Source organism: Chiloscyllium plagiosum, unplaced genomic scaffold (assembly GCF_037043375.1).
Source record: "Chiloscyllium plagiosum isolate Xiang-an unplaced genomic scaffold, Cpla_swu_hap1 HiC_scaffold_27, whole genome shotgun sequence".
Lineage (NCBI taxonomy): Eukaryota > Metazoa > Chordata > Chondrichthyes > Orectolobiformes > Hemiscylliidae > Chiloscyllium > Chiloscyllium plagiosum.
Genome location: NW_028270165.1, coordinates 6,455,744 through 6,473,939, shown reverse-complemented (window position 1 = coordinate 6,473,939; position 18,196 = coordinate 6,455,744). Strand labels below are relative to the sequence as shown.

The following is an 18,196-nucleotide window of genomic DNA, read 5'->3' as shown; positions in this document are numbered from 1 at the left end:
ATATTGAGGTGATCAAATGGAAAGCAAGATAAAGGTAGAGGGTTAGCACAGGTAATCAAAGCACTGATCACAGGGTAATCTGGTGTCAGCTCAGATTTCAGGTCCTGATTTCTCACCCTTCCTGGATTTCTGCTGATGCTTTGACCCCCTTTTGTTTTTACACCTTCCGGAACAATAAGTCAATCCAGACCCACAATCTCCCAGCCTGTTAACCATCCAGACATCGAGTGTAGTCATAGCAGGGAATAAAACAAGAAATGTGAACCAAAATTAGAAATAAGTAGGTGCTTGTGCTTAATATTGTTCAATTGGAAGTAAACCAGAAATACTATTCTCCCAGGATTCCTACAGTGCCTTATTTGAGGAATTCTCTCACCCTTACATCGAGTTATTAGTACCCACTATGATTTACAACAATAGTTATACCGTCAGAAAAAAAAGTATCTGTTGTCAAATTGACATAAAGATATACAGCATGGAAACAGACTTTTTCTCTCTCTCATGCACACACATGCACAAGTCCATGGGGGTGAATTTGTGTTTGCAGAATGATATTTGCATATGCATTCTATTTTCCTCAAAAAATGCACAATCTGCAGGCAGTTAATACATGTAATATTTTGTAAATTCCACATTGGAAATAGAACCAGTCTGACTCTAGACTGGGATACAGACAGATTCTGACCTCACATCTTTAATGCATTGTTTGAGCTGAAGTGTCTCCTTTTCTTATAAAGCCTTAAAGTTATCCTGGGAAGGTGCCTTACAGGAAGTTCTGGGATTTACATATTAATGATATCTGCAATCCATTGTAAAAGATGAAAGACTTAACGATCCAGATTTGTTCAATATATCATTTCAATGCCAGGATACTGTAATGCTTTTCCAGAAATTCTGTGTCTTATGATCTTACACTCTACAACCACCTGATGAAGGAGCAGCGCTCCAAATGCTAGTGCTTCCAAATAAACCCATTGGACGATAACCTGGTGTTGTCATTTTTAACTTTGTCCAGGTAAGGTTTGATTGGCCAGGTCAAATTACCCATAGTGCCCAGGGATGTGCAGGTTAGATGTATTAGTCAAGGGGTAAATGTAGAGCAATAGGAGTAGAGGAATGGGTGTGGTGAGGTTGCCATTTGGAGGTTGGTGTAGACTTGTTAGAACAGTGAGGGTTCTCTGATGAGAAGGGATTTTTGTTAACTGTTCGGGGGGGGGGGGGAGAGTTGGAAGCGGTGGGTGGAGTGCGGGGGGAGGAAATTTGTTCACTTGTAGCAACTGGAGTGAACCCAGGGAGGGAGCAGACTCTGCAAACTCAGATATGTGTCTTAATTACCCGGGGAAGGAGGGTTGGAAGGATAGGGTGCTGCTGTTTTCCCTAGTGCGTCAGAGTGTGAGGGGTAACCTGATAAGACTTTTTTAAAATCATGAGGGGCATGGGTAAATAGACGATGTCTTTTCCTTGGGATGAGGAGTCCAGAACTTGAGGGTAATAGATTTAAGGTGAGGGCAGGGGGAGGGAGACTGCAAAGAGACCTAAGGGGCAACATTTTCACGCAGAGGATGGTGCATGTATGGAATGAGCTGCCAAAGAAAGTGGTGAAGGCTGGTACAATGCCAATATTTAAAAGTCATCAGCATGAGTGTATGAAAAGGAAGGGTTCAAAGGGATATGGACAAAGCGCTAGAAAATGGGACGAGATTAATTTTGGATATCTGGTTGGGCACAGAGGAATTTGACTGAAGTTTCTGTTTCTGTGCTGTACATCTCGATGACTCTGGCTTTCCACGAATGTTTGTCATGTCTATGTTCAGTTTCTCTCTGGTGGCGGTGTCAATGTCTTGATGGCTCATTTTGCTTTCCCCCCCACTTCCTGGGAATGTTAACCATTTTGTCTGGTTGTTCTTCAAGAACCTGTTCACCCTGAATTGACATTTTTTTGCTTCCCAAAATCCGACCTGCTCACTCTCAGCAATATCCCAATGTTGTGAAAGATATTAAATTTCAGGTGGAGTTATCCAAAACTCAGAGATGTCAGTCTTGACGTCTTTGCTTTTCTGCCCCTATAAGATCCTGAATCAACACCTTCAGGAGAATGAGTTAGACGTGGAGGGCGGGAGAGAGAGAGTGTGGGATAGTGCTTTCAATTTTGTGGAATAACAACACAAACAAATTGCTTGTTCTGAATTTTTATTCTGGACTGACAGTAATGAATTTTGTAATCTCTTTTTACAGAGTATTTGAAGATCTGAAGACGGAAGTTTCAAAATCAACAGATGAAGAACTTATGCCCAAAATGTCGACCCTCCTGCTCCTCAGGTGCTGCCTGACTTGCTGTGCTTTTCCAGTGCCGCACTTTTCGATACTGACTCTCCAGTGTCTGCAGTCCTCACTTTGACGTCAATGTCTGACAGTCACTCAATCCATCGGGACCACAACCATTTTTGACTGATTCTGTGAGAAGGAGCAAAACGTTTTGGTTCCTGTTTCAGTCCGTTCTCGGCATCAGTGGGACTGGACGAGAGACCCTACTGTTGGAGTGCACGGAGTGTGGAGCCTGAAACAGTTATACGGCCTGGGAAGAGGAATTCACAGAGGGGAGGAGCTCTACATGTTTGTGTGCGGCTGAAGCTTTGGCCATGGAGAAACCAGAGGAATCCCGCCCCGTGGAGAAACTGTGAAAGTGTGGCGACTGTGGGAAAGGCTTCCGTTTCCCATCTGCTCTGGCGATTCATCGTCGCAGTCACACCGGGGAAAGGCCATTTCCCTGCACAGAGTGCGGGAAGGCCTTCAGCAATTCCTCCGACCTGATGAGGCACCGGCGGGTCCACACCAGGGAGAGGCCCTTCAGCTGCTCCACATGCGGGAAGGGCTTTACCCAGGCCTCCACCCTGTTGGCCCACCGTCAGGTCCACACTGGGGAGAGGCTGTTCCTCTGCACAGAGTGCGGGAAGGGCTTCAGCAATTCCTTCACCCTGCTGACCCACCAGCGGGTCCACACAGGGGAGAGGCCATTCCCCTGCACAGAGTGCAGGAAGGCCTTCAACAGTTCCTCCGAAAGGCTGAAGCACCAGCGGGTCCACACGGGGGAGAGGCCCTTCAGCTGCCCAGAGTGCAGGAAGGGCTTTACCCAGGCCTCTGACCTGCTGAGGCACCAGCGGGTCCAGACAGGGGAGAGACCATTCACCTGCTATCAGTGCGGGAAGAGCTTTAGCCGCTCCTCCCACCTGCAGAGACACCAGAGAGTTCACATGCCATCGCAGGGGGTTTAAAACAGCGACGGCTGAGTGCCTTTATTGACTGGACTATCAACCCAGTTCCGGGAGCTGCCAAGGCAGATGGCGGAATTGGAATTTGGTTAGAAATCGAGTTCAGAATCTAACAACGAAACAATTGTCAGGGAGGGGAGGGGGAACCCCCATCTGATTCACTCACAACCTTTTAAGGGAAGGAAACTGCTGATATGGGAACGGATTCACTCACTCGTCCCAGTGCATCATTTACCTGGACTGGCTTACACGTGACTTCAGACCCACAGCAGTCTGGTTGACTATTCTGCACTCCTTCCCCCCACCCCCCCTACTCCAGCCGATGAGGGGGGAGAAACCTACTTGGAGACAAGGTATGGATTTAAATTAGTGTATGAGGTAATACTTCTTCTAGTTTATGGCTATACCAAGGATTCAATTACAAAAGGGCAACTCTGTGCTGACAAATAGTAAAGAAAGTGGGGGTGAGGGTGCGGGGGGAGAAGTGTGTGCGCTTTGACCTTGAGCTGTTTTTTTAAAAAAAAGATACTTTTTCTACACCTTTTTGCTGGGGGGATCCGAAGCTGTAACAAGGTTGGGTCGCAATAAAGGTTACCTGAACTTACTGCCGGGCTCAGACTCTCATTGAAAGCTTTGAGCTCCAAGAGGTTTTTGTTTAAAAGCTGCTCATTTCTTTCAGTTTCCTGCGCTAAATGTCCAATGTCATGTATCAGATGGAGCAGTGAATGAGTAGCTAGTATCATTAGAAATTGTAATTTTTTTAGGAATGCAGGCACTGCAATGTTTTATCAGCAGTGTAAAGTTTCCTGGCGGAAGTGTTCACCAGAAGCGTTGTGGAGGTGTCAGTGTTGGACTGGTGTGCACAAAGTTAAAATCTCACAACACCTGGTTATAGTCCAACAGGTTTATTTGGAAGCACTAGCTTTCAGAGCACTGCTCCTTCATCAGGTAGCTGTGGAGCAGGATCAGAAGACACAGATTTTATAGCAAATGATCACAGTGTCATGCAACTGATAGGATATATTGAACAAACCTTGATTGCTGTTAAGTCTTCCATCTTTTAGAATGGTTTGCAGGTTTCTGTTCATTAATATGTAAATCCCAGAACCACTTTTAATTCATGTTCTCAAGATGACTTAAGGTTTTATAAAAATAGGTAACATCTCAGCTCAGACAATGCATGAAAGGTGAGAGGTTCGGTCTGTCTGTATCCCAAACTTGAATCAGACTGGTTCTATTTCCAAAGTATGAGTTGATAAAATATTACATAGATTGATTGCTTTCATTAACTGCCTGCCGATTTTTCCACAAAAAGCACACGTTGAATCTATCTGCAAATATAATACTGCAAACGCAAATTCATCCCATGGACATGTATGTATGTGCGTGCATGAGAGAGTAGTGTGAGTGTGTGTGTTTTTGTATGATGGAGTATGAGCCTGTGAGAGGGTGTGTGCATTGGTGGATTTGTGTGTGTCTGAGAGAGACCATGTGTATGAGAGAGGGTCTGTGTGAGGGTGAGAGAGTGTAGGGTGGAGTGGGGTCACCCAAGGTTATCCTCATGGGTTATGAACTTGGCCATCAACCTCTGCTCAGCCACTGAAAATAGTTAAGCAGTGACATAACACACATTGGAGAGGATAGAGTGGCACTTGTCTCACAGAAGGTGGGAGGCTCTGGATGCTATCATCCAGGGTAAACACACGCTGGAGGACCTTCGGCTCAGATAGATTCAGCTGGAAGCCAGGCTGCAGACATGGTGGTGGTGGGTGGGGGGATCTTAACCGGACACATTATTCTGGGAGACAGTCATTCCCCTCAGGACAGCTTTCTGATTGGGTCAGGGATTGTCTCCGTTCTCTGCAATTGCCAGCTGGAGGCCAGATTACATTGGTGTCTGCCTGGTGCCAGGATTCAGGAACCGATAAGAAGAGGGAGAGAGAATGGATGGTGGTGACTCTACCTGGGAAATGGCTAATTTTTAAAATTAAGAATAGCTAAAATGATATATTCAGAAACATTATTAAAGCATGTTCAATTTCATAAAAAAAGCTGCAGACATCTTTTGAAACTCACATTGAAATATGTGCAGTTAGACCACAGGTGAGGACAGGCTGTAATGGGTGAATGGCCTATTCCTAGTCTTGTGAAATTGGCTCAGACTATGTCAAAAAAGAATCATAGAATTGTAGAGCACAGAAACAAAGCCTTTGGTTCCGACCGACCAGATATCCTAAATTAACCTAGTCTCATTTGCCAGCACTTTGCCCATATCCCTGTAAACCTTCCTATTCATGTCCCTATCCAGATACCTTATAAATGTTGTAATTGTATCACTTCCTCTGGCAGCTCATTCAATTTACGCACCACTCTCTGCGTGAAACAAGTTGCCCCATAGGACACTTTTAAGTTTCCCCCCCCCCTCACCCTAAACTACTTCTACTTCTGGACCTCCCCACCCCAGGGGAAATACCTTGTCTATTTACATTATCTATGCCCCTCATGATTTTATAAACCTCTATAAGGTTACCCCCTCAGCTTCCAATACTCCAGGGAAAACAGTCCCAGCCTTTTCAGCCTCTCCCTGTAGCTCCAAACCTAACAACATCCTTATAAGTCGTTTGTCAACCCTTTCAAGTTTCACAACATTCTTCCCACTGAGTGATCCAATAGGCTGTGAACAATCTATTTTTGTTGGGGTGTAAGAGAGGGCAATTCTTAAGGCCAGTTAACTTTCACACTGTTTTTCTCTCAAATCTTTCCCCACTTACCCTAAACCTATGCACTCTAGTTTAGGACCCCCAAACCCTGGGGAAAAGATATACAAAAGTTGAGCAGCCAAACAAATGCAAAAGGGCTAAGAAGTCGAGCCACAGATGGGGAAAAGAAAGTGGCTCCAGCCTTTTTTCTCCAATTGGCATTTGGACACTTCAAATCTGTCAGTAATACCACCTCCCAGGGTCTCCAGCCTCTCTGTGGCAGCAAGCACTGCGCATGCTCCTCGGAGTCAGCAAAAAAACTGCGCCAGCTGCTCGGTGTCCGCGCACGCGGCTCGCGCCCTTCTTTTGATGGACCAATAGGAAGCAAGGGAGGACCGGAAAGAGACTGGTCCTCCTGCCAATCAGAGCGCCCCTATTGTCTGAATGCGGAAGTTGGAGCATGAGTTTCGGAAGTTGCTGTTGTTGCTCCTCTCTCTGAATAAAGATTGAACTTCACCCCAGACTGCAACCTCCTTCCTCTGTCCAACATCTGTGAGTACGGCACTCTCTTTTCTAAATTCTGAGCTTCAGTTGTTGACTTGCAGCAACTGAAAGGAAATCGGGTGAATCGGGGGTTGGGGGAACAGACTCTGCAAGCGTTAGTTCAGGTCTGTGTCCTCATTGGCAAACGCATTACCACAATGTGATGATTTTGCCTTTGCTGTGGAAGAAAATGCAGAAAAAAGGTGCATTGTTTAAATGGTGATATATTGGGATGTGGACAAAGTGAGCACTATACATGCTGGAGATTAGAGTCGAAAAGTGTGGTGCTGGAAAAGCACAGCAGGTCAGGCAGTATCCGATAACCAGGCTTGTTGGTGATTTGGAGCCCTTCGTCAGGAATGATGTGTGGATGTACAAAGGGGCCTCAACATCCTTCCACACCAGTCACTGCCAGTTGTCAGTCTGGCAATCAGCAAGGCAAGTGGTATATTAACAAGAGTTCAGAAGTTGGGATTGCTTTCTGTGATCAGGCAGCCATTGAATATATTCAAGCCTGCGTTCATCTGATTTCTGAACAACAAAAAAGTGGATGGTGTTGGGGGAAGGCAAAAATAATAGTTTTAAGACCAGTACAGAACAGTTACAGAGTCATACAGCACAGAAACAGACACTTCAGTCCAACTAGTCCATGCTGAATATATTCACAAACTAAACTAGTCTCATGTAGTTTGGCCCATATCCCTCTGAACCTTTCCTACTCATTTACTTATCCAAATGTCTTTTAAATGTTGTTACTGTACCTATATCCACCATTTCCTTAGGACATTGATTCCACACACAAACTACTCTCTTTCAAATAAAGGTGTTCCTCATGTCTTTTTAAAATCTTTCTCCTCTCTCCTTAAAAGTTTGCTCCCTAATCTTGAAACCCCCATCTGAAGGAAACAGCACCAGCCACTCACCTCATTGACAACCCTCTTGGTTTTATAAACTTCTCAACTTCCTGTGCTCCTGTGAAAAAAGTCCCAGCCTATACTTAGATGTAGGTATATTCATATGCAGTTATGATCTGTTCAGTGCTGGTGCATGCTCAAAAGACCAAATGGCCTACTCCTGCTCCCAATTCTCTCACACTGTGTCCAAGACAGCAAGAGACCATAAAACATAGGAGCAGAAATTAGGCCATTCAGCCCATCAAGTCTGCTCATACCACACAACCGTGGTTGATAAGTTTCTCAACCTCATTCTCCCACTTCCTCCCCGTAACCCTTGATCCCCTTGATACTCAAGAACCTATCTATCTCAGTCTTAAATACCCTCAGTGACCTAGCCTCCACAGCCTCATGTTGCAATAAATTCCACAGATTCACCACTCTCTGGCTGAAAAGTTTCTCCTTATCTCCCTTCTAAAAGGTCTTCCCTTTTCTAGTCTCTTTCAGGTTCTGGTCTCTCCCACCAATGGAAACATCTTCCCAATGCCTACTTTGTTTAGGCCTTTCAATGTTCTGTATGTTTCAATTATATCTCCCCTGAGTGAGAGTGTGGGTCTGTGTTATGGACTAAGCCAGACCACTCAAAACATTCTTAAGCAGGCAGCCCCAGACCTTAACTTTACAATTTGATTTGGTAAGTGCACAGTGAAAATTACCTGGAGTAGGTTAGCTCGGTTGACTACTAGATTTTAAAACAGACAAAAATTTATTCACAAAATTACACAATGAAACACAAAGATCAGAATAAATAACCCCTACAGAACTCAGCCTATCCAACTAGACTCAGTTATGTTGTTCTGAATATGCACAACAGTTCCAATAAGCCAACTCCCTTTGAAAACCAGTATAAATGGAACACATGCTTATAGGTTGAAGTTGAGAGGCGGAAAAGAGAGAGAGTTTCCACATAGCTCCCTGTTGAACTGCCAACCAGTTCAACACTGAACTAAAACTACTCAGCTCACTCCCCTTTCTTTATACAGGTCACTTCTAAAACATGACTAATTTGGCCTGAAGTCACACCTGTTTACATAAAAACAAAAGGCCTTTCAAAATCCGTTTCATCCACATTCAAACCAGACTGATCAGAACTCGGCCGGTTTATTACCTCTCTTAAAAAGTCATGGACAGAGTCTCATTGAGCCAGGGAAAAGCCTTTAGTCAAAAAAGGAACTAGCTTTGTTCCACCTGTTAATCAGCATGAACCAGACCCTTCAGAATGAGGTACAGCAGGGATTAGGTTCAGCAAAGTGAGAATGGAGGGAGAGTGTGTGAGATGGAGATTTTCAGCTTCCAGGGAATAAGAGAGGAAAAAGAGTTTGCTGTAAATTAGAATTGATCGGATGGGCCAATGGACCGAGGAGTGGCAGATGGAGTTTAATTTAGAGAAATATGAGGTGTTGCATTTTGGTCAAGCAATCCAGGCAGGACTGGCACAGTGAAGGGGAGTGTCACAAAACAGAGATCTTGGAGTGCAGGTTCATGGTTCCTTGAAAGTGAGTCTTAGGAGGTCATGGAGTGGCTGTACAGGACATTGATTTGATTAGATTACTTACAGTGTGGAAACAGGCCCTTCGGCCCAACAGGTCCACACCGCCCCGCCGAAGCGCAACCCACGCATACTCCTACATCTACCTCTTACCTAAGACTACGGGCAATTTAGCATGGCCAATTCACCTGACCTGCACATCTTTGGAATGTGGGAGGAAACCGGAGCACCCGGAGGAAACCCACGCAGACACGGGGAGAATGTGCAAACTCCACACAGTCAGTCGCCTGAGGCGGGAATTGAACCCGGGTCTCTGGCGCTGTGAGGCAGCAGTGCTAACCACTGTGCCACCGTGCCGCCCACATTGGTTAGGCCACTTTTAGAATACTGTAGCAGGGAGCCCAGAACTGAATATAGGAAAGATGTTGTGAAACCTTGAAAGGGTTCAGAAAGGTTTTTCAAGGCTGTTGCCAGAGTTGGAGAGTTTAAGACACAGAAAGAGGTTAAATAGGCCGGTGAAAATTTTCCGTGGGGTACTGGAGGTTGAGGGGTGACCTTATATATGTTTATAAGGGGCAGGATAGGATGAGTACCCAGGTTAGGGGAGTCCAAAACTAGACGGCATATGTTTGCGGTGAGAGGGAATGATTGAAAAGGGACCAGAGCAGCAACGTTTTCACGGAGGGTGATGGAGTCTGATACAATTACTACAAAATTTCAAAGGCATCTGGATGGGAATATGAAGTGGAAGAGTGTAGGGGGATATGGGCCAAATGCTGGCAAATGATTTAGATTAATTTAGGATTTCTTGTTGGCACAGATGAGTTGGGTTGAAGGGTCTGTTTCTGTGCTTATGACTCTAATCATCTTCGGTGAAAGCAGATGTGTGGTTGTGAAGACTGGACTTTCAGAGCAGCTTTCAAAGATGTTTTGCCGTGTCTGGGAACAGAAGAAGTTGCAATTAAATCTTTTATTTGTGAGACAGCAACTGAATGAGTGAATACATCTTGGAAAGTGAGAATTCATTGAACTGTGGGGATGAAGCCCTACCCTATCCAGTCATTTCTTCTGGTAGATGAGACTCGGACTCAATAGGGGGAATAGATTTAGGACAGAGATGAGGAGGAACTGCTTTTCCTGGAGAGTAGTGAATCTATGGAATTTTCTGCCAAGGAATCAGGAGAGGCAGCTTCATTAAGTATATTCAAGACACAGTTGGATGGGTTTTTGCAATGGTAGGGCAATTAAGGGGAGTTGGGACAATGGAGGTAGGAGTAGCTGAGACGATGGATAGGTCAGTCATGAGCTTAATGAATGGCAGAGCAGGCTCGATGAGCCAATGGCCTACTCCTGCTTCTATTACTATGGAACTATAACCCTGCATTTCTCATGGCTAACCCACCAAACCTGCACATCCCTGGACACTTTGGGAAATTTAGCCTGGCCAATCCAAATCAAGGCCAGTGAGCAATGGAGTGATGTGGAAAATGAACATCAGAGAATGACAGAAAGGGACAAGGAGAGTAAATATACCAGCAATCAAAACTGGATTCTAAAGATCACAAAAATGGAAACTAAAAACGGTGTGTCTGAATGTGTGCTGCATTGTAACAAAAGCGAATTAATTGACTGCACACATTGAAGAGAATAATTTATGATCTGTGACTCCTAATGGAGACATGGCTTCAGAATGACAAGGATTGGATCCTGAAAATTGAGGGGGGTAGTCAAATGGAAAGCAAGACAATGGGAGAGGTGCTAATGAAAGCACTGATCACAGGGTAATCTGGTGTCAGCTCGGATTTCAGGTCCTGGTTTCTCTGTCCTCTGTTGATTTTCCTGTTCCAACAGAGTAAAATGTGGGTCTGCTCTCAGCTCTGCTGGATTTCTGCTGAAGCTTTGACCCCACCCCCACCCCTTTACACCTTCTGGAACAATAAAACATTGTGAATTGAGACCCAACCCACAATCTCCCAGTCTCTCAAACCAATCAGACACAAGAGTGTAGTCATAGCATGGAATCAAACAAGAAAAATTAAACAAAGTTAAATATATAGGTGCTCGTGCTTAATTAGATTAGATTCCTATAGTATGGAAACAAGCCCTTCCACCCAAAAAGTCCACACTGACCCTCCGAAGAGTAACCCACCCAGACCCATTCCCCTACATTTACCCCTATCTAATGCACCTAACATTATGGGCAATTTAGCATGACGAATTCACCTGACCTGCGCAACTTTGGACTGTGGGAGGAAACAGGAGCACTCGGTGGAAACCCACTCAGACCTGGGGAGAATGTGCAAACTCCACACAGAATCAAACCCAGGTCCCTAGTGCTGTGAGGTAGCAGTACTAACCACTGAGCCACCATGCTACCCCCAAATGTTTGTTCATTAGGAAGTAAACCAGAAATAGAGATTTCCCAGGATTCTTATAGTGCCCTACTTGAGGAATACTCTCTCCCTTACATCTAACTATTAGTACCCAGCGATGATTTACAACAATATTTACAGCAACGTAAATAAAGCATTTGTTATCGTACAGACATAGAGATATACAGCACGGAAAGAGACTTTTTCTCTCCCTCATGCATGCATGCACACACATAACTGACAGGAAGTTCTAGGATTTACATATTATTGATACCTGCAACCCATTCTAAACGATGAAAGACTTAATCCAGGTCTGTTCGAGATATCATTTCAGTGGCAGGGCACTGTAAGGTTTTTCCATGAATTCTGTGCCTTATGATCTTATTCTCCACAACCACCTGATGAAGGAGCAGCGCTGTTAACACCAGTCCTTCCAAATAAACCTGTTGGGTGTTTGATTTTTAACTTTGTCCAGGTTAGGTTGGATTGGCCAAGCTACATTACCCGTAGTGCTCAGGGATGTGCACGTTAGGTGCATTAGTCAGGGCACTAGGGGAATGGGTGTAGGTGGGTTACCCTTCGGAGGGTCGGTATGGACTCCTTGGGCCAAGTGGCCTGCTTCCACACTCTGGGAATTCTCTGAAAGGGATTACCCAATTGCAAACTGCAGGGCAGCGCAGGCGCAGTGGGCGGAGCTGTTGTCGGCCTTTCCCCGCCCCCTCGCTTCATCTATGACGTCATAACGCGGAAGTGGCCCTGTCCGTTTCAGAGTGAAACTCCCTCCCTCTGGGCAACCCTTCATCCTGGGAGGGAGTGGGGGTAAAATCTGTTCACTTGGAGCAACTGGAGTGATTCCAGGGAGGGGGCAGACTCTGCAAACTCAGGAATGTGTCTTAATTACCCGGGTGAGGAGGGATGGGATGGGGCTGTTTTCCCTCCCGCGCCAGAGACTTAGGGGTGACCTTATAGACTTCTAGAAAAGCATGAGGGGCATGAATAGTGTAAATATACAAGGGCTTTTCCTTGGGATGGGGGAGTCCAGAACCAGAAGGTAATAGGTTTAAGGTGGGGGGAAGATGTAAAAGGGACCTAAGGGGCAACGTTTTCATGCAGAATGTGATGTGTGTAATGTGATGCCAGAGAAATGGTGGATGCTGGCATCTGGATGGGTGTTTGAGTAGGAAGGGTTCAGAGGGATATGGGCCAAGTACTGACAAATGGGACTAGATTGATTTTGGGTATCAGGTTGGCACAGAAGAGATTGACCGAAGGGTCTGTTTCTGTCCTGTGTATCTCTATGACTCTGGCTTTCTACTAACGTATGTAGTTTCTCTCTGGTGGCGGTGTTAATGCTTTGATATCTCCTTTCCCCCCACTTCCCAGGGGCGTTAATGTGAGAACCAAGAGAGAGAGAGAGTGAGATGGTGCTTTCAATTTTGTGGAATAACTAAAGAAAAGAAGTTCCCCCGAAAGTAGAAATGCTTGTTCTGAATTTCTACCCTGGACTGACACTGATGACTTTTGTAATCTCTTTTTACAGAGTATTTGGCGATCTGAGGACGCAAGTTTCCAAATTAACAGATGAAGGGCTTATGCCTGAAATGTCGACTTTCCTGCTCCTCGGATGCTGTCTGACCAGCTGTGCTTTTCCAGCACTGACTGTTCAGTAACTACAGTCCTCACTTTGTTGTCAATGTCTGACAGTCATTCAATCCATCGAGACTGCAACAATTTTTGAATGTGATTCTGTGAGAAGGAGCAAAGCTTTTTGGTTCCTGTTTGAGTACATTTTCAGCATCAATGGGACTGGATAAAAGTTCCTTCTGTTGCAGCGCACTTGAGTGTGAACCCAGAAACAGCTATACGGCCTGGAAAGAGGAATTCACGGTGAGGAGGGGCTCTATACACATTTGTGTACAGCGGAAGCTTTGGCCATGGAGAAACCTGAGGAATCCCACCCCATGGAGGAATCATGGAAGTGTGGCGACTGCGGGAAAGGCTTCCATGCTCCATCTGCCCTGGAGATTCATTGGCGCAGTCACACCGGAGAGAGGCCATTCACCTGCCCCAAATGTGGGAAGGCCTTCAGCAATTCCTCCGCCCTACTGAGGCACCGATGGGTCCACACCGGGGAGAGGCCCTTCAGCTGCCCCGATTGCGGGAAGGACTTCAGCTATTCTTCTGACCTGAAGACCCACCGACGGGTCCACACGGGGGAGAGGCCGTTCTCCTGCACTGTGTGTGGGAAGGCCTTCAGCACCTCCTCCACCCTACTGACCCACTGGCGGGTCCACACTGGGGAGAGGCCATTCCCTTGTTCCGAGTGCAGGAAGGGATTCACTCAGGAGGGCAAGTTGCGGACGCACCAGCGGGTCCACACTGGGGAGAAGCCTTTCAGCTGCCCCGAGTGTGGGAAGGCCTTCAACGATTCCACTGCCCTTCACACCCACAAGTGGGTCCACACACAGGAGAGGCCTTTCCCCTGCACAGAGTGCGGCAAGATCTTCAGCAATTCCTCCTCCCTGCTGAAGCACCAGCGGGTCCACACAGGGGAGAGGCCCTTCAGCTGCCCCGAGTGTGGGAAGGGCTTTACCCAGGAGTCGGTCCTGCTGATCCATCAGCGGATCCACATAGGTGAGAAGCCTTTCTGCTGCCCTGAGTGTGGGAAGGGATTCACTCAGAAGGGCAACTTGCGCACGCACCAGCGGGTCCACACGGGGGAGAAGCCCTTCATCTGTCCCAAGTGCGGGAAGGCCTTCAGCGATTCCTCCACCCTGCTGAAGCACCAGCGGGTCCACACGGGGAAGAGGCCATTCCCCTGCCCCAAGTGTGGGAAGGCCTTCAGCAATTCCTCTGACCTGCTGAAGCACCAGCGGGTCCACACGGGGGAGAGGCCATTCCCCTGTCCCGAATGTGGGAAGGCCTTTAGCGATTCCTCCGCTCTGGTGAAGCATCGGCGGGTCCACACGGGGGAGAGGCCATTCCCCTGTCCCGAATGTGGGAAGGCCTTTAGCGATTCCTCCGCCCTGGTGAAGCATCGGCGGGTCCACACGGGGGAGAGGCCCTTCAGCTGTCCTGAATGTGGGAAGGGCTTTACCCGGGCAGCCACCCTGCGGAGGCACCAAGGAGTTCACGTGCCATCGCAGGGGGATTGAAGGAGCGACTGTCGAGTGCCATTATGGACTGGGCTACCAACCCAGTTCTGGAACTCCCAGGTTTGAATCCCACCGCAGCAGACAGCGGATTTGGAATTCGGTCAGAAATCTGGAGGTCAGAATCTAACAATGAAACCATCGGGCGGGGTGTGGGGAAGCCCCATTCTGATTCAGTCACGTCCTTTTCACGGAAGGAAACTGCTGTTGTGGGAAAGGATTCTCTCAGTCGTCCCAGCTGCATCCTTTCCCTGGTCTGGCCTACACATGACTGCAGACCGACTGCAGTGTAGTTGACTCCACCTGCTTCCCCCCACTTCTTTCCCTCCCGGAAGAGAGATGTTCTTCCATTTCTAACCTTGGATAACCCAACTGAGACATTTTTACTGATAGCTCCATAATCATTTTACTGCTGGATTTTTTGGGAGAAAATTTCTATCCTGTGCAGGCAGGGAAATTTAAAGAAAAGGCTGTTAAAAGCATTTTAACTGTGGCCCCACGAGCTCTCGTGAGACAGTGCATTTGCGATAAACATTTCAGAGAAATTCTGTCTAACTGTTGGACTGAAAATAGTTTCCCCATTGAATGCTAAACAGCTATTGAGAACATTGCACATTATAAAGTGCGTTCCTGAGGAACGGAGGAGTATTGAACTTGCCAACGTGAACCACATTTTGCAGAGAGAGGAAATTTCTCAGGATTGAAGAGGTTGATAGAAGTCAACAATTGTCAAATTATTTCATGAAAAGTACAGCTGGTATGGGGAGATGACTGGGGATCACAGAAGAGGAGTATCTGTAATGAGCACATAAAAACAAACCCTTCAGTCCAGGCCGACCAGATATCCTAAAGTAACCTAGTGACCCATTTGCCAGCATTTGGCCCATATCCCTCTGATTCCTTCCTTATTCATGTCCCCATCCAGATGCATTTTTTTTCTTCGGAGAATACTTGGGTGAGAGCCAAGATATTGCTATTGCTCATCCTTTCCCTTCGTGCTAATTGTAGTTGGAGAAGCCTGAAATCTGAAAGGGATTTCCTGAAAAAAACATTGATTCAAGGTTGGGCTCAGTGATGGATTTTCTAAAGCTTTGCTATTGTAGTTTCAATTCGCCAAAAAAACTTTCAGTCATTGTTGTCCAAGACAGAGTAGATATTCATTTAAGATATAATTGAGATATATATGTTCTTCACAATGTTTTTCCTTCATTACCAGTGATTGTCTGTCATTGGTACATTGAGCATCATCTTTTAGTGATTCAACAGATATGATTTGAATTGAATTCTGTAAGATGGTTTTGTATTTTATTTAACTTTGTGTTAAAGATTTCGTTTTCAAGACTTTATTAAAATATCTTAATGTATTATAATGAAGCAGCTAATTTATTCTGAAGTTATTTCAATTAGTTGGTCAATTGCCAAATAATAGCTGCATAACTGTTGTAAATATTGATACACAGGAAAGCTATTTTGTTTAATATATTTGTAAAGATCTTATCAAAACTATAAAATTGTTTTTCATAAGAAATAAAATTTGCAGTGTTTTATCAAATGGTTGAAAGTAACTTTGCACTTAATTGCTCCATTTGGGATTAAACATTGTTACTTTGAAAGATTATTTTTATCAGAGTTAATGGTGAGTGTATTAACAAACGAATGTTGCCATTTGCTCTTGAATTACCTCAAACTCAATTTGAAATTCTTGAATGAGTTGAATAAGGTGTACAAAGTGAATATTTATTGCACTTTGCTGAAATTCTCTGCACTGCCAATGTATTTGGTTAAACAAGATATGTATCTCTCCTGATAACTTTGTATTTCTTTGATATTTTATTTGTCAGTGCTCGTGCCCAAACATCCTAAAAAAAACGTTTTGGCATTTGGTGAAGTTGTGAATTTTCAGTCTGTTTCACAATTAAATGACACAACCAATCTAAGGATTAAATACATATAACAACATCAAAGAGATTGTGATAATAGAAAGTCAACATGTAGCATTGCCAATGAAACATAAACCGTGGCTGCTCTTAATTTGGTACAGACTGAATATCAATTGAAATGATCAGAATAATAGACATGATGGCATTGTGCGCAAACTGTGTGTAGTGTGAGTTCAGAATTTTTCTGATCACTTAATTCTGACACATGCAGTGATGGCAGCATCATAATTTGTTTTATTTGTTCATGGAACAATAGGGGCAGAAAAGCAAAAATGTCAAGATTGACATCTCTCTGACTTTTGGATAACTCCACCTGAAAGTTAATATCTTTCACAACATTGGGATACTGCTGAGAGTGAGCAGGTCTGACTTTGGGAAGCAAAATAAAGTGCATCAATTCAGGGTGAACCTGCCATGCAGCTTCTTGAGGAACAACCAGACATGAAATGGTTAACATCCCGAGGAAGGTGGGAGCAAAATGAGACATCAAGGCATTAACACAGACACACTTCAGTCAAACTCTTCTGCTCCCAGTAAGGGCAAAACATACTTGAAAAGTTGCTCTGAAAGTCCAGTCTTCACAACCACACTTTTGCTTTCACCGAAGACAATTAGCACCAGACAGCACCGAAACAGACCCTTTGGCCCACCTCATTTGAGTTGACCAGATAGCCTAAATTAATCAAGTCACATTTGCCATTATTTGGCCCCTATATAGGCCGGGTGCTGGCAGGTGGGGCTATCTTGTCGGCATGGACGAATTGGACCGAAGAGTCCGTTTCCATGCTGTACACCTCTGTGACGCCAGTCGCATTTGCTATCACTTGGCCCCTATCTGTCTGAACCATTTGTATTCATGCACCCATCCACTTGCCTTTTAACTGTTGTAATTGTACCAGCCCCCACCACTTCCTCCAGCAGCTCATTCCATACATGCACCATCCTCTCCATGAAAAAGCTGCCCCTGAGATCTCTTTTACATCTCCTCCGCCCTCACCTGAAACCTATTACCCTTGAATTCTGTACTTCCCCATCCCAAAGAAAAAGCCTTGTCTACTTCCCCTATCCATGCCCCTCATGATTTTATAAAAGTCCATAATGTCACCTATCAGACTCTGGCACGATGGGGAAAACAGCCCTCCCCCATCCTTCTGTCCCTCCTCACCCGGGTATTTAAGACACATACCGAAGTTTACAGAGTCTGCTCTCTCCCTGGATTCACTCCAGTTTCTGCAAGTGAATAAATTTACCCCCTCCCCTCTCTCACACAGGAGGAAGAGTTGCCCAGAGGGAAGGAGCTTCACCCTGAAATTGACAGGGCCACTTCCACGTTGTGACGCCATCAATGGGTTGGGGTGGGGTAGGATACAGGAGAAGGGGCCAGAGAAAGAGGTGGGGCGAGATCCAGGGCTCAGCCAGCAGTGGGACCCAACACTGCGCCTGCGCTGCCTTGCAGAGTTTGCAGAAATTCCCTTCCCTCCAGAGAATCCCCACAGCGTGGAAGCAGGCCACTCGGCCCAACAAGGCCACACCGATCCTCTCAAGGGTAACCCACCCACACCCATTCCCCTAGTGCTCTACATTTAGCCCCTGACTAATACACCTAACCTGCACATTCCTGGGCACTATGGGTAATTTAGCACCGCCAATCCACCCTAACCTGCACATCCCTGGGCACTATGGGTAATTTAGCATAACAAATCCCCCCCCTAACCAGGACAAAGTTAAAAATCACAACACCAGGTTATGGTCCAACAGGTTTATTTGGAAGCACTAGAA

At 45.6% G+C, this 18,196-nt stretch overlaps 2 protein-coding genes across 2 annotated transcripts in view; both read left to right on the top strand.

Annotated features, from left to right (window-relative positions):
- LOC148142973 (uncharacterized) overlaps positions 1-3,426 on the top strand; it is a 96,269-nt gene extending 92,843 nt beyond the window's left edge. The window contains exon 4 of the mRNA XM_087973917.1: positions 2,748-3,426. Within this exon, the coding sequence (XP_087830043.1) occupies positions 2,748-3,272 (525 nt within the window). The 3' untranslated portion in view covers positions 3,273-3,426. The remainder of the gene's footprint in view (positions 1-2,747) is intronic.
- Positions 3,427-6,457: 3,031 nt separating this feature from the next.
- Positions 6,458-14,906, top strand: LOC148142972 (uncharacterized). The gene is made up of 2 exons (XM_087973930.1): positions 6,458-6,520; positions 12,866-14,906. Exon 2 carries the CDS (start codon positions 13,260-13,262, stop codon positions 14,478-14,480), a length of 1,221 nt encoding a protein of 406 aa, XP_087830056.1. The 5' UTR covers positions 6,458-6,520; positions 12,866-13,259; the 3' UTR covers positions 14,481-14,906.
- The last annotated feature ends 3,290 nt before the right edge of the window (positions 14,907-18,196 follow it).

Bases quoted from the DNA above. Each gene is read 5' to 3' on its own strand.
- LOC148142972 (XM_087973930.1), top strand. From the start codon at position 13,260: ATGGAGAAACCTGAGGAATCCCACCCCATGGAGGAATCATGGAAGTGT.